The following is a 16,560-nucleotide window of genomic DNA, read 5'->3' as shown; positions in this document are numbered from 1 at the left end:
GGATTGGAAATCTTGCGAGATTTTGCTCTCAATCCGGCTAAATGTCATGCAGAAATCCACGGGATTGGGATTCCTTGCTGATACTTGATTCATTTGCTTATTACGAATCACTTTCTAACCATTTTGGTTAGAAATAAAATGCTGCTGTCCAAAAATGGCTGAAAAATGTGCAGTATGTTTTTTTTTTTTTTTTTTTTTTTTTGGGGGGGGGGGGGGCCCCAACATAATCTGAAAATTTTGGCTAGGTCTTAAATATCTGTTAATCTGGGTCTATATATAATAATTAAAAATTTAATAATGTTTGAATCAAGAGGCACACATATTGTACCCATATGTAAGGTGAAGAAATAAAACACAACACATCCTTTGTAGTCTATATTTTTAGTGATTTTTTATAACACATGGAATTTTCCATATTACACATAAAAAGAAGCACAATGACTTTTAAGCCATACATAAATAATAAAGATATAACTAACAATAACAATATATAAAAATATTTTTGGATATTATACAATACAAGTAATTGAGAAAGATTTTAGCTAAGTATGTAATTTAAGTTTCTGGAGCTCCGCAAACTTCTCCAACTGTCTTCAAAGACTTTTTTAACATAAAAAAATGCATCACGTTTGAACATTGAACAAGCTGTATTGGTTAGGTCAAATGGTTCTGAAAATAAACACAATAATTAGATATAGGGTCAAAAAGGATGAAATAAATTTTTCAATGGGTCATCCCATACGAAATGAGCAAAAAAGTGGTGGCCGCATGGTAACAGATTTTTATGAAATTTGGTACACAGGTTCCTTTTATGCCTATATAAAAATACCTAAAATATTTTTGCTTAAAATTTTTTATTTGAATAGTTACATGCGATTGAAAATTGATCAAATTGAACAGTATTCTCAAAAATGCTAAATGTTGCACTTTTGAAAGCTCGTATCTTATTAACTATTTAATGAAAACACAAAAGTTATATGTTGTTGCCATCTATGGAGTATGGTAATTAATCTGATATCAATAAAATTTTCAAAGTTATTATAGTTAACTTTTAACCGAGTTTCAAAAACTGAAAATATTTCAATTTTCTCATATTTAAGCATTTTATTTTTTAATCTCAATCTTTAAGGAATGCATTAGCTTTGATAAAATTAATACCCAATAATGTGCTAAGTATCATTAAAGAAATACCTTACTTTTGAAGTTGTATTTTAACTCTTTTGTCTTCAAAATCCGTTTTAAACTTAGTGACATTTTGTAAAATGATGATTTTCCCCTTCACATACACACAAAAATTCAAATGAGGGAAAATTCAGACAACTTAAAATTTTACAAGAATATAGAGCTGTGTTTCTACTATTTGCTTGAAGAAACTCGAAATTGGTTTTTGATTTCCAAACGTAAAATAAAATTCAGAAAATTAGCTTTTTTTTTGTTTTATGGGTCAGTCTATACAGTTTCGACGGATGGGTGCGCTCGACCATGTTTAATTTTTCTTTTTGAAATTCATATTCCTAAAAGCTGCATATGAAAGATGTTTAAAATCACTTTTATTTTTTCTCTCAACTGGACCTTTGATTTTTTTTAGAGGTCGTCAAAAGTGATTTTCGTAGTCAAAAATGGGAATTTTTAGACCTTTGCATTTTGGCCGAAATCTATTTGAATTACATTTACAACAGTTAATTTACCGCTTTGATGTTAAAGTGCATAAGTTGATAGTCTTACATGCTGAGTTAATTAGCTGTAAGTTAATAATTAAAATAATGGCAACAGGTTAAAATTCAAGGCTAAATGTAAAAATTTTACTCATTTCAAAGGGGGATAACTCATGTAGGGGACGGAAACACCCAATTGAATATTCCGTTTAAGTACTATACATGTTATACATATTGTTTTTTGTATTTGGTTTGTAAAAAAGATACAGGTCTTTGAAATTAAGCAAATTTGCTAGTCAATTCACACACTAAAACATAAATAAAAATTGTGAAAACTTCATGGCATCTTCTTAAATTACGTATATTGTGCCCTATATAATACATTATACTGAAAAAATATATTGTAATTTTCAAAATAATTATTTTAATTTGATAACTTAGAAATATTTAAACATGAATGAGTAGTTTATACTGTATGGAATCTGTATGGATTGACCCTTATGTGAAATTACGAGAATTCAAAGAATTAGATAAACGGCTAAATGATGCAAAAGCAAGTAAAACTAACATTTATTTCAATTAAAAAAATGTACATTTCAGACTGTACTTCATAAACATGCTTTTGAGAAAATGAAACACGAAAGAAATGGTTAGTTTTGCTAAATTTACAAAATAAAAAGAAGTAACTAATGAAATTTTACCTTAGTTAAAGTTACTCTAGTAACAAAAATACGTTGATACCAATGATTAAAATTTAGTAGCATCTAAAAGACACTTCAATATGTTACGTTAAAAAAATTGAGTAAATTTAGAGCATTCCCTCATCTTCAAAAAAACATCTGAAACAGAGGAAAAAATGAAATTTTTGGAAATTTTCGATTTTTTAAAGTACAATTTCGTCATCAAGAAATTCATAAACAGTTACTAAATTAGAGCAGATAGTTACTTATAGATAGTTTTTTCAATCTGAATCATTTTTACTGTTATTTTTTCATTAAACGAGCTAGAAGAGTGATTTAAAATCTGAAGTAAATTGGCAAATTTTCAATCTTTGTTAATATCTCAGATTCAAAAAAAGATCCGAGTAAATTTTACTTTGCTCTTTCTCAATAGAGATTTGTTTATAGAATGCGAAGTGTATGTTTATAACTTATGGAGTTATTGAGTCACAAACTGGTAGCAATGGACTCTGAAAATTTAGGCTTAGCGTAAGCATCAACTTCTAATTTCAATAACAAAGCAAGAAGCAGTTTTTAAACTTCCATACTTTGCATTCCCTCATAGATATGTATAGTTTACCTAAATAAAAATTTTCATTGAAATCTATGACGTGTCAGCCACAGCTGATTTGCTCATTTTGCATGGAATGACCCTAATCGGATAAAAAATGATTATATGCAAAACAAACTGAAAAAAAAGTGAAAAAATTAGTTCTAAGTCCAGTATTTGACATTAAAAACTAGTTTTTTCTATGATATATGGAAAACTTGTATTTTTTTTTTTCATTTAACTATGTGCTCAGGTTTTTTATTCAAAAAAGAGCCACATAACTATCCAAATCACAGAGTAATACGCTAAAATAATCAAGATCACTACTTGCTATAAATGACCAGTTGGTTTGCCAGCATAGATAAACAATAGCTGTTAAAGCTTCAAAAATCATAACTGAACTGAGAGCAGTGCAAAAAATACTCAGTAAACCTATTACGGCTGTTCATAAATGTCACACTTTTTTCAACAATTTTGACCCCCCTCCTACCCTTTGTTACAATGTGTCATATTTCACTTCATCCCCTTTTCCTTTCCTTTGTCATATGTCATGCTATTTTTCATAAGTATATTTTCATTTAAAAAAAATGTGTGTAGTCACTTTTTGTGACCCCTTCCTCCCCTTTATCACAAACACATTTTCATGAACCTCTCTCAAAGCATGAGATCATTGTCATGATGCGCGCGTTTAATTTTGAAGAGTTATTCAAAAACCAAAAAGATAACAATTCTAGGCCGTGGAAGTATCGCAGCCGCGCATAACCTCAGATCAACGACTGCCTTGAATGCCAAAGAACTAAATTTAAAAGACTTACCCCGTGTTGCGTGTGTGTAGACGATAGGAAAACCACATTGATTACCGTATGTTCTTTATTTAGTGTTAAACTTCAAAGTAGACAAGATGACAGGACTTTTGCATGGTGATCACCAGGAAAAAATATTATTCACTTGATAAAAAATGCAAATGTGCGGAACACATACTTAAAAGAGTTCAAAAAAACATGGAGCTGGAGCTTGCAAAGTTCGTTACAGATCAGAAAACGGGGAGTGCATTCGAATGGTGGTGAAATATTCAAGTTAAAATGGACGGAGGACGGACAGTTCACTTTGAAGAATGGTGGGGTGTATTCAGGGATGAAGCCTAATCAACGATGTCAGTCGCAAGCCACGCCGCGCTGAAAAAAAACGGCGCATCGGTCGGTAATCTTATGGAGGCGTTGAAGTCATCGACATAAAATTTGATTTGGGTCTATGCGGCTTCGGATCATCGCTCGTAGCTATGTTGATCATCAAAATATGGTCATAATTGAAGGCTCAATTCCGGCACATTCTGCGTACCGCCATCGAAAGCCATCATATACACAGGCGATACACTTCCTATGCTCTCATCATCGGCTGCGACGAAGTTTAACGATCTTGATTACATGATTTAGAAACACAAATAAAAAATCAGAAAATTTCACCTCATTTTGAGGTTTTAACCATATTGCGGAGAGCCACGGCCATCTAATGACGCTGCTCACTGATGCTTCTTCCTCGCCATCGTTGGAGAAAAACCGGAGCCGCAAAAATTGCGACCGAGCGGACTGAGAGCAGCAAGCAGAGTGAAGTGGGGTGGAAAAAATGAATCGGCGAATGAGCGATCAGATCCGGGTACGCGGCGATGCGCGGGAACCAATGAGTGCGTTTGGCGCCCAAACAACGAAGGGAAGGGGAGGCTACACCATTTTAATGGCTGACAAGAAGATGAAAAAAATCGGATCAATGACTGAAAAATTGTCAAAATGCTAGATGATGGGAAAAGTGAATAAGTCACATATTTGATATCATAAAGTGCGCGAAATTTAAAGGGGAACGCAGGGAAAACGTGGAATGCACAAGAAAATAAAAAAAAAACAACTTAATGGGGAAAAAAACGATTAAAAAGACCAAAAACATGGGAAAAAAAATAAATGGGTAAAAAAATGAGATATGCATTATCACAATCATTTTGAGGCAGTGAGAAGCAAAGGGATGTAAGTGGCAAAATGGTAGGTGAGCCTCTCTTCTGTTTCGAGGCAAGAGATAATACTAGTACCCCTAGTAGGTTCTGTTATACAGCATGTTGTAGGAAAAATTTTCAATGAAAGCCTACCTAGGAAAAGCCTCTAAACTCATTTTACTAAAAACTTGAAAATGATCACTTACATCCCTTTGCTTCTCACTTTGTGGATGGCTCATAATTATCTTTTTAATAATATTTACAAAATCTATGAAAGCAAAATTCAATTTAAAAAAATGGTGTTTTAACATTTATTTCACATTTACACTATCTTACAATTATGCTGTTTCTAAAAAGGAAGTTTACTAGATAATTTTTAAGTTTAGGTATTTGCCCTTTATCTAAAAATGGCTTTTTGACATAAGTATAACTTTCAGTAAACCATGAATGAATTTAAAAAAAAAAAACGTCAACAACTTGTCAACCTTGATTTAAAAAGATCAAATGGAACTGTTGTTTATACCTTCTATGCAAACCCATTTCCAGTGACCTTTCTTGTTTTTAGGAGAGTTGGAATGTATAGCCATCTGTTTTGGAATAACTGACCCCAACCTCACTGACATTACATGTTCATCATAACTGAAATGAAATATTATCAAATACAGAAATGATAATTAAATTAAAAACGAGTAATGCACAGTCAGAGAATGTTATGAAAACACACAATGTAAATAGTATATTGGATACAATAGAAAACAATAAATGATTGTAATAATAAATATATTTATTACCCTAGTAGACCCCTTTGAAACTTTCCCAAGAAGTTAATATCTTTCTATGGGCTTATTGATAAAACCCAGTATTCTGTTGGCTTTGTTACATGCTACGCAACACTGTTCACTAAATTTAAGACCTTGAATAGTTAAGACATTTAGACAAACAACTGTTTCATCCTCGCTAAAAATGGATCCCTGTAAGCAATAGCTTGCATACTTATTTCTGAGACTTAAATGAAGCACTTAATATTTTCTAACACTAACACATTATGAAGAATTAAACTGTCCACTTAGAAAACTAATTTAAATCCCCTCAAACTCTATCACTTGTTCTTTATTTGATTCACATGTTGTTTTCTTGTAATCTCTCACTACAAGTTATTTTATATGGACTAAGATATCTTAATATATAAAAATCTTCTGTGTGGAATCTTGTCACCATAAGGCTTTTAAACGGCTGGACCGATTTTGTTCAAATTTTTTGTGTGTAATTAAGTTGTGTCAAGCATGGTTTCAAAGCGCGATGGATCGAATCGGAAATGTTTTTGTTAATTAATTAATTTAAACATTGGATGGTTATGTCTCCCAAATGATTAATATTTATTTTAACCTATTGTTGAACGAGAATTGAAATAAATATTTAACCCTTGCCAAAGGGACAATAAGAAAGCCAGCTCTGCTTTTTGTAATGAAATTTCCTACTGTGACATATCAATTGAGAATAGATAAAACGTAGAGAGAGAGTGAAGCCTTCATTTCATGAAAGCAACGATTTTAGGTCCAGTGAAATATTTTAAAGTAAAGTACTGGATTAAATTGGATTTATTTCACTAGGTTCACGCAAAACGCGTATTTTTCGTCGTAGTTAAACCATGTGACCGGGTCGGTGCTTTAGGACTTCCTAACTAAATGATCGGATGGTAACGTACATAACAACATTTGTTTCTCGGTTCAAATCCATCCGAGTTTCTGCACCAATGGCAAAAATACTTTAAGGATTTTCAAACTAATGAGTACATTATTAAGGGAAAAGAAGGCGGAATTTGAAGACGAAACAAATTTTACTTTCTTCTAGATAAATTACAACAGGGTAGTTCTGTACACACAAAATCAGTGCAGAGGAAGATTTTTTATCTTAGGTGGAAAGAACAAATTGGGCAAATATATGAAGTTTTCGTTCAAAAGATAAGGACCGCTAATCGGTCGCAGTTCGCTTTGCTTACTGATTGGCTGGATTACGGGAACTTGGTGGCTTGATGACTTTGGGCATAACAATACAGTTGTATGATTATTTGTTTACTACTGTTAATGTAATTTATTGTATCTTTTGTACATTTGACGAAATATTTTAAATTGCATAGAATTGTTTTTGGTTTATAAAGAGTGTTTAATAATCTTAATTGAAGAACGTGTTTATTTTACATCGGGAGGGGAGGGGCGGAGTGATTTTCACTTATTCAGGGAGCTGTTTTTACATTTATCATTTTTTAAATGATATCCATTTGGTTGTTTTATTCTTTTTCACATGGGGGACATTGCAGCGGGATTTCCCGTTTTTACTAGATGAATGGTTTTTTTTATACTTAATATCTAAGGATGGTTTTTATCCTTTGAGTATGGCTAAAGGAACAAACCATACAATCTCTGAAGATCTTTAAGGAACGCGAGAAAAAATAGTTGATAAAACAACTGCTCAGTGGGCTCTAGATAAATCAAGTTGTAACAAATATACGCATTCTGACACTAAGCAGCTTCAAACATTTTCTATTTACTTATTTTTTTCAACAAAACGGTTGAAACACTTGATAGCTTGTTGAAATTTTTCAACTTTTCAATTTACAAAGTTTGAACAGAACAATGTCTGTCGGGTCCTCTAGTTACAGTATAAACTTCATCCAATTTAGCCCAAACTATTTTCAACAAATGAATCCTTAATCAAAAGATTACACCAAATGGCAATTATGTCTATCCTTCTTCAACAAATGGATACCCATAATTGCCATTAGGACATCTAATTCTTAAATTTCTTAATTAAGGTAGTTTCCAGGAAAAGTTTTAGCTACTTTAGCTTTTCATACACATAAAGTGGAAAATCTTGCTTTGCATATGAGATTAGAGAATGTAGTAAGTTTAAGCAATATCCAGGAAATAAGAGTTTCAAAGGAACTGACACTGAAAAGAAAATTATTTTCATCTAATTACACAAAAGTTTTAACAGGAATTGTTGGCAGCTTCTAGTGAAGAAATAAATCAATAACTTAGTAAAACTAAGTACTTTTGTAAAGTAAAATTACAAACGACAAATTTCAAAACAGTGCAAATATGCATTTTGAGCTAAAAGAACCTCTTTTTCAATCCAAAACAGTTTAAAGGATGGATGATTTACAATTTTCAAAGGATGATGTCAAATGTCTTTAGATTCATCAGTTCACATCATTACAAATTGCGAAAGAGGTTCTTTGTAATTCAGAAACATGTGTCATTTTTACTTTCTTCTATATCTAATATATAGAAGAAAGTATTGGATTCGTGCAAATTTTCGAATTTCAAATTTTGACGGATTCGAACGTTTTGAGGTGTGCTGAGTCCATTTCGACCATTTTTGGCATTGTGAGTGCCCTATCTCAAGAAGTAATACTACGTTCTGGTTGAAATTTGGAATATACGTTAATCCATATGTAAACAGGCTTTGGTTCAATTTTGACGCCAATTGCTCCAAGAGGTGTTGATTTTTTTTTTTTTTTTTGCGAATAAAAATAGCTTTATTAATGCAACAATAAGAAAGATAAATCGTAATAGATTGTCGTCTGCGTATTTCTCGTGATTTTAATTGTATGGAAATGATCGAAAATATTATCTCAATGATTTCAAATTTTTTAACTGTTGCCATCTTATGTTTGTAAACAAATAAAATATTTGTAATTAATTCAAGCAAGGCTTTTAAAATAACTTTCAATTTTCGCTCTTTGCTTTGCTTTTGTAATAATTCAGACATTGGGACGGTCGTCAAGTTTTTGCATGTGTAATTTTGTTTTTGTTGGGAATATTGCTTCCTCGTCAAGCATGGGAAGGGATCAGAAAAAAAAAAAGAAAAATATAGAAGAAAGTTTCGTGATGGCCACAACATACTAGTTTGAAATTTGTTGTATACATTTTTTAGTTTAAGTTTTTCAGACCTGTTGCAAAAGAAAGATTTAATGCTAGTTGCTCAGAAAACAGTAGCTTGAGCAAAAATCAGATGTCTTAAGAAATTTGTAATAACTACAATAATTCAGACAATACGAATTAATGCCATCATAACACATTTTTTCCATAGTAGGTGTACAAATTTATTAAGATTCAAAAACCGAAGACTAAAAAACATAATAAAAAACTCACTTAAATTCAGTAGAAAAATATTTCAAGAATCCTATAAAAAGATTTCCTAAATTGTCTTGATTTTCAGATGAAAAACAGGGCAAATCTTCAAAAAGTTTCAATTTCCTGACGTCTGAGCTTGGATGAAATTTATCCTGCATAAAAGAGATGAAAATTAATAATAATAAATATATTGACAAACAAACATTTTGCAGCTGGCAAGAGGGAAAATTTGTATTATGTTATTAAACTAAAACTTCACATGATCTTTATGAAACTACACTATAAGACCAAAATTTGGCAACTTTTGAGATGATTGTAACCTTGTTTTATTTATATAAAAAACACACACACACACACAACAGGTATGACTTGCTTTTCTCTCGTAACAGACTACATTTCTTTTAGCAGAAAGAAATCCATTAAGTTCAGAGAAAAACCTTGAACATTTTATGTCTTTTTTTTGCTTGGGCCAAAAAAAGTTGGCTTGGGGATGGTGATAACTTTTTCCAAAACAAGTAAAGTAAAATGTAATGACGAAATGTAATGTTCTGAAAATGCATGTAAGTTCACAATTTTCATATCCATAAATAAAAATACTTCGTATTTGCATTAGTAATTTTTGAAAAAGGTTTGTTTTGAGATTAAACTATGTTATCTTTAGCTTTTATTTGAAATTAAAATTAATAAAACCTTGCTTCTATTTTTTTTTCTATCCTTATTATATTTGATTTGTTAAGAACAAGCTTTAAGTTCTAGGCAAGCAACTTTATGAAATATTTGCAAATCCAGAATTTAGCATTTTATGTAGTCGGTTTTTAACGTTTAGATAGGATAAAATTGTATCAGAATGTGTCAGTACGTATTTCTGCATTGTATACTTATGAGAAATGTCCAGATTTTCAAGAGTTGTTTGGGAAGTTCTTTTAGAAAATTAATTCCATGCATTAGTTGATCCCTTAAGTTGAATATCTTTTTTCATACTAAATTGCTCAGCTTATTTTTGAATATATATGGCATTTATTTCAGTGAAAGTTCATAACCTCCTTAAAACAAAGTTTTCCATCAGCAAAGCTCAAATATTTTATAACAATCTGAAGCTCAGCATATTTCAAAATCCAAGATTGTGCTGGACCTGTCTTTGCCGAACATAGGGTCTTATACTGTGAGAAAAAAAATCCCCTTTACAGTCAGCTTAACAACTAACAGTAAGAAACATTCTTGCTATTCAAGGTAAAATAAATGTCTTACCGGCTGCAAACTTTGTAAGCACGGCAACACAGGAGGTCGACAGCGATCTATAAAGTAAAATGAACAAAAATATCAAAATAATTTAAAATGTAATATTATTACAATGATATGCGCATCAGATTTAGAGTAAAATGTGCATAAAGATAATTCACATAAAACAAATTTTAGAACCAAGCATATATTTTCAGCACAAAAAGAGTAAAAGAGCTTTTTTTTTTCAAATTTTTAACTACATTTTCCCAAATTTTCAAGGTCTGGAAGCATTTGAAAGTCAAATTAATTTTTTTCAATAACTTTTCCTTTATGGCATAAACAGTGAAACCTCTCAGGAGCGACCACTCTCCGTTCCTGAAAAAAGTGGTCGTTAATGGAGGTTGGTCGCTCTTAGAGGTCATTAGGTCATTTTTTAACACGCAAAGGTAATATAGCACCTATGGAAATTATTCATATTCTTCCTGCAGGGTAATCAAAAGCAATAGAATAAGAACGTTTAAACAAAGAAACTTCTTTTTTTTTTTGAAATTTTTAATGTAAAATATAATTTTTACATGATTTTTACAGTTAAACACTATTTAGTAGCGTTAAAATATGTAAAGAGATTTGCCTGCTTCAGGCTTTTAGTTTCGTCTGAAACAACTTTAGATTCTAACTTAGCTTTTAGCTGTAAAAACAAATTATTAATGTCCTCATCATTAGTGCAATCTGAGTGCAACATAAGATTACCTATCTCTGTTAGAGTTTGTTGAGCTGACATCCTTGGTCGTACAGCATCTGTCAACCCCGCGTTTTCATCACCTTGATTAAATGTATAACATCAATACGTTTCTCGAGCGTGAGATCAACTCGCTTTTTCGACATTTTTACTGGGATGTTGATCAAATGCAGATCCAATGCAACACTGAAACCAATACTTTAGCTATTCGAATGAGCTGTAGATTTTGTTCACTCTAATGACCAAGGATTGGACAACCCCGTAGTAACAAAGAAATTCCAAGAAGCAATCCTTTAGAGAACTTCTATTCTTATCACCCTTCCTCAATGATAGGGGACGCATGCTTGGTTGACTTGACTGGTGATATACCTGTGCAACCTTTTAACTTCCCAAGGGGCCAAAAAACTACGCCCTCCTTTTTGTGACATTTTTGAGGTTTAGAACAGGAGAAGACAAGAAAGGAACGTGTTTGAAACCACAGATTTTAATCCCCTATTTTGGCTTCTTTCCACTTCTGTTAACAAGACTGATATGTGTGTAAACTAAATGTTCTATTGCTTTTCATTTGTTGTCTCTCTTTTTTGGTTTCTAACGAAAAATTCCTAGCATTTGTTTCAGCTGAAGTTTTCGATATGCCAGTCATTGTGAGAGGTTTCGATGGTCTTTCCAAGAGGTATTTTAACATTAGGTATATACGGGGGAAAATCGGTGCCATGGAAAATTGGTCGTTAATAGAGGTGGTCGCTGTATAGAGGTGGTCGTTCATAGAGGTTTCACTGTATTTCCATTACAAGGACAAATCTTGCAACTTTTTGGGAATTGGGGGCACCCAAAAAAGCAGGGGTCTTAAGCTATAGCTTGTTTAGCTTATAGGTAAATAAACAATTTCTTTGAAATACACAAGTCATTTTTTAAACTTAGCTTCATATTTTTAAAATTAGCATATTTGAAATTTCCCTTTGGTACGCAAGTTAAAAATACGTTAGTTTTACTCAGAAACATTTATAAAAGTGATGAAACTTAAGTAATAAAAGAGGTGACAATTTCAACATATCAATCGAGTTATTTTTCTTGCAATAAGTTTAAAGTATTAATGTTAAATTTATTTCACAATCAACTGAAATTTGTACTTAAAAAGGTTGATGTAAAATTGATGTTATTTTAGAATACAGTAGACTCTCGTTTTACAAAGGTTTATTTTACGCGGTTTCAATTATATGCGAACGCGGATTTATTTTCAAGCGGATGCATCAATGCAAACAGATAAAATTTTCCCCTCTTTCAAAATCCAAATTCCTAAAGATTGCAGATTACGCACAGTCAACAGCATTTTTGCATGCTAATAATTGAGCTCGGACTACTGGAGACATTTTATGCGATTGGTTCCAGAGCTCTTTCCGGAGGAAAAGTTAAACTCACACAGTACAGAACTCACTGGAAGAAGAGCTTTTAGAAGTGACAAAGGAGGCCAAAACCAACGAGGATATCGACGTCAGTGACGCACAACCAAAAACGTTCAGATTGAAAATATTGAGCCATTCCTAGACAATAGAATTGATCTTTCTGATTTATTAGAGACGGAAGATTCTATCATGGAAATGACTCAAGTGATCATGGATGCGTTAATACTCTGCAAAGAATTACAGAGAAAAACTCTTAATGACTGCCATAGCCAGCTCTTCTTTATAAACAGAATACAAAATTAGTTTATGTTTTCTTTATACATGTAATTTTCTTCATACATAAAAATCGATAGAAGTATACATTAAGTTTCTTATAAAATCTGTCATCACTAGAATGAAGTATTGTTTCATCTACAAAACCTAACCCCTATTGTAACACTACTATTAGGTCTCAATTTAAGCGGTTTCGATTTACGCGGCATTTCCCTGGAACATAACCCCCACTTAAAATGAGGGTCCACTGTAAAATATTTTTCATACTGAGAGATTAAAATGAAAATGGTATGTTTCTTTAAACATTCAAAAATGCCAAGTAAAATTATGAATTCTGTTTTATTCTTTAAACCTTGGAAACAGAATTGCTTCGTTTGACACCATATAACTTTTTATTATTTTTAGCCTACTGACACAGTTGCTTCAACAGTTGATTGAAAAAGAAAAAAAAAGGCCAGGTGACCTGACATGAAGTCTAAGCAACAGAGAATTAAAGAATATGCAAACTTACTTTTAACTCTAAACACAGAAGAAACCGATGTTTTTCTTTTAATATGTATGAATAGTATGCATTTTATAGATATATTCTTCTAATTTTTTCAATTTTTAGCAACTGGAGAATAACAAGTTTCAGCTTTATATATATTTTTTTGCTTTGGAACAGATAGTAGTTTTCTAAATTTTCTTACATATTACAATGACTTAAAATGAACATTTCACCAGAATAACTTTAATTACCTTTCCTTCTGAACCTAGTTTTTAACAAAACATCCTTAAAATTGCCCAAAACAATTCTACTCTGTTACTCAAATAACCTTATTAATTTTGCTGACAGACTAAGCATCTTAAATTATAAAAGTACATACCCTATCGGGGGCAAAACTCATCATTTCTTGATTTAAAAAATCAAGAGCTTTAAAGCAATTTTTTTTAAAAAGAACAAAGTTAAAAAGTTAATTGAGATTAGCTTCCTTACTTTGTAAGTAAACAGTGCAAAAGAATCCTAACAAAAATCATAAAACTTTTACAATGCGATGAATATTTTTTATGAGCTGTTAATAATACATGAAGAAACAAAAGTTTCAAGGAAATGTAAAAGTAATTACATAACCATACTTACACTGTAAGTAATGGATTACCATCAAAACCAATGAATAACTAGATAAGGTGTTGTTTTTTGCATCATTAATGCCATGACTTCTTGCCCATAATTTTACCAGCACTACTAAAGGTGGAAGTCGATCATCAACTAATAAAAAAACATATAAAAACTTTTCAGATTCACTCAATAAATCAGCAAGTGGTTTTAAAATATCACTCTAATTTCTCATAATAAATACTAAAATTTGCAGGCATAGAATATAAAATTTTGATAAACAGACAAACTAGATTTTTAATTTTTTTTTTTTAAATCAAAAGTATACCTTCAACAAAAACTATGATGACTGCATTTGTTAATGACTAGTGGTACTTGCATGACCTTGCCCGTGGTAAAAATTAAGGCCATTCGGTTCCCAGGTATATTTACAGTTGACTTCTGTTATGCGTGTAACAAATTTGTTTTTCAAGAACTCAACATATTTTTGGTAGATTTAAAAAATTTCCACCCATGACTACCAGTTGATTTAGCCTCTTAAGTCAACAGAGGGATTTCTTGTGAGAAAAATGCGGAAAAAAAAAGAAAAACATCTTTGCACGTAAAATAATGTTGGTGCTCAGTAAAGTGTCAAAGGTATCGAAATTGTATTAAATGTGGAGGATAGAAAAAACAATAAGCAAATCAAGATTTCTACAATCTGCATCTTATCTGAGAGTTAGGCGGCAGTTTTCAATGAAATTTATTCATCTTTGCATGGCAAATACGCCACTTTGCATTTTTGAGGACATTTTTACCATTTGATACTTCTGTACACCCTGGAAATGAATAAGTTTTGCTTGAAAATCAAAATGTAAAGTGTTTAACTAAATGTTGATACTTTGTTCTGAAAAATAAAATAAATATAACAGTTTTTTAAATAAAATAGGGGGGGGGGGATCATGTTTCACCGAAGTTAGATTACAGTTAACCCATACTTCTCTCGTTTTCAACTGCTATTTCTAACTATGCATATGATCACATCATACATTTTACAACTTACTCTTTAACCCCTTGAGGACCTGCGCACAGAAACAAAGCGGAGTCATGGGATCGAACGTTCCGAAGTAGAACGCCGCCATCGGCTCGAGCATTTACAGCAGTTAAGCCTAACTTTACACAAATATTCATATAAAATCAGTATCTCAAAATAATGACTTCAAGTTTTTAAGTTGCGTAAACAATGCACTACTGATTACTAATTATTAACATAAAGAATGACATTCTTACAAGGGAGTGAAATAAGTAGATAACGAAAATTTTAATTATGCACACAAAATCAAATGATATGCGCACAAAAACAAAGTTAGAATTAGACATCGTGATTGTGTTAATCATAGAAAAAGAAACGTAGCAAAAAATATGTTCCTCATATTATTTTAATTAAAATAACTTAGGTCAACAAATAGGGTAACCTTAGGTAATTCTAGTCTAATTAGGTAAACTAGTTAAATTCCCAAGCGACAAGTCTCAAAACTGCTTCATAGTGCACTCGAAAATGTTCCCTTTCACTCATTTCCATTTTTAATTTTTCTAACCATTTTTATCGGTTTTCCAGTCTCCAAATGGGAAAAAAAAATAAATAAAGAAGAACAAAATCAGAAAGGATTCAAAAATAACCATGAACTTCAGTGCCTCATTACATCATTCATGTACTTTCATTGAGCGGGGGAATCCCAATAGTCTGGAACACATACGCAAAAATATTTTAACCTTCCTCCCCTACCCCATATTTTATTCAGCTAGATGTACAGTGGCTCCCAAAAGTCTTCGTACACCTACAACTTTCAACGAAATGAACCCCAATCCATTGGTTAGAATTAATATTTCGGAATAGGTATTTAATTATAAGATCTATGATCAATTTTTAACAAAAATACATGAAAAGTTTAAAAAAAATGTTAAAACTTAATTTTTCAAAAATCAAAAACCAAAAAGTGCCGGCAATTTTATCTCACAAAAGTGTCTGTACACTTTATAAAATGCTCTATATATTATTGAATAATCTAACTTTTGATTAAGTTATTAATTTGTAGAATATCATACAGTATTCATAACACCTTTTAAACATCTGGGAATAGATTTCATTCTTTTTTTTGCATAATTTCTGTGTAAGTGTTCAACCACACTTCGAATCTTACTGTTTCTAGCTCTATTTTCGTTTTAAAGCCCTATTTTCGTAATCTAGCCTCCAGATATCTCTAAATACGTTACATTAAGTTAAAATCTAGAGATTGAGGGGGTATTTTCTAAACTTTAGGACAATTTTCGAGGCACTAGACGCAAACGTTGAAAACCATATGCTTCTTATCGTTATCTTGATAAAAAACAAAGTTGTTTTCAACAACCAAATTTTTGGCTAAGAGTTCAAAATTGGTTTTTAAAATATTTAAAGGAACAGCATGATTCATTATTTCATCAAAAAATTACAAACTACCAAGTCACGATGCTGATATGCACCCTCACACTAGAACACCTTCACCGTCCCGATTAAATGATCCAAATAAATTCTTAAGATTAAGTTCCGAGTTTTTTCTTCTACTTACAGTTATACAACAATTTAACCAAAAATGTTGAACTAATTTTTATCTGTAAGTAGGACGTGATTCTAAAACGTTTTTAGCTTATTTATCATTGATTTTGCGACGAAAAGCGTAAGCTTTCTGTTTTACGCACGACCAAGAAAATTTCTTTGGGAAGAGGTCCCATTTAATCCAGCTAATCAGAGAACTTGGCGAACAATTTTAG

The 16,560-nt window shown here is 31.6% G+C and overlaps 1 protein-coding gene across 2 annotated transcripts in view; it reads right to left on the bottom strand.

Annotated features, from left to right (window-relative positions):
- Positions 1 to 383: 383 nt before the first annotated feature.
- The window catches only part of LOC129223938 (poly(A) RNA polymerase GLD2-like), a 50,384-nt gene continuing 34,207 nt past the window's right edge, over positions 384 to 16,560 (bottom strand). For both annotated transcript variants that reach the window (XM_054858320.1, XM_054858319.1), the window contains exons 11-15: positions 13,798 to 13,926; positions 10,290 to 10,336; positions 9,060 to 9,193; positions 5,429 to 5,544; positions 384 to 669 (exon numbers count right to left, since the gene is read on the bottom strand). In XM_054858320.1, the coding sequence (XP_054714295.1) occupies positions 539 to 669; positions 5,429 to 5,544; positions 9,060 to 9,193; positions 10,290 to 10,336; positions 13,798 to 13,926 (557 nt within the window). In that variant the 3' untranslated portion in view covers positions 384 to 538. The remainder of the gene's footprint in view (positions 670 to 5,428; positions 5,545 to 9,059; positions 9,194 to 10,289; positions 10,337 to 13,797; positions 13,927 to 16,560) is intronic.

Source organism: Uloborus diversus, chromosome 6 (genome assembly GCF_026930045.1).
Source record: "Uloborus diversus isolate 005 chromosome 6, Udiv.v.3.1, whole genome shotgun sequence".
In the NCBI taxonomy this organism is placed as follows: Eukaryota; Metazoa; Arthropoda; class Arachnida; order Araneae; family Uloboridae; genus Uloborus; species Uloborus diversus.
Note: the sequence above shows the minus strand (reverse complement) of the source record. Positions and strands in the feature narration are given on the sequence as shown.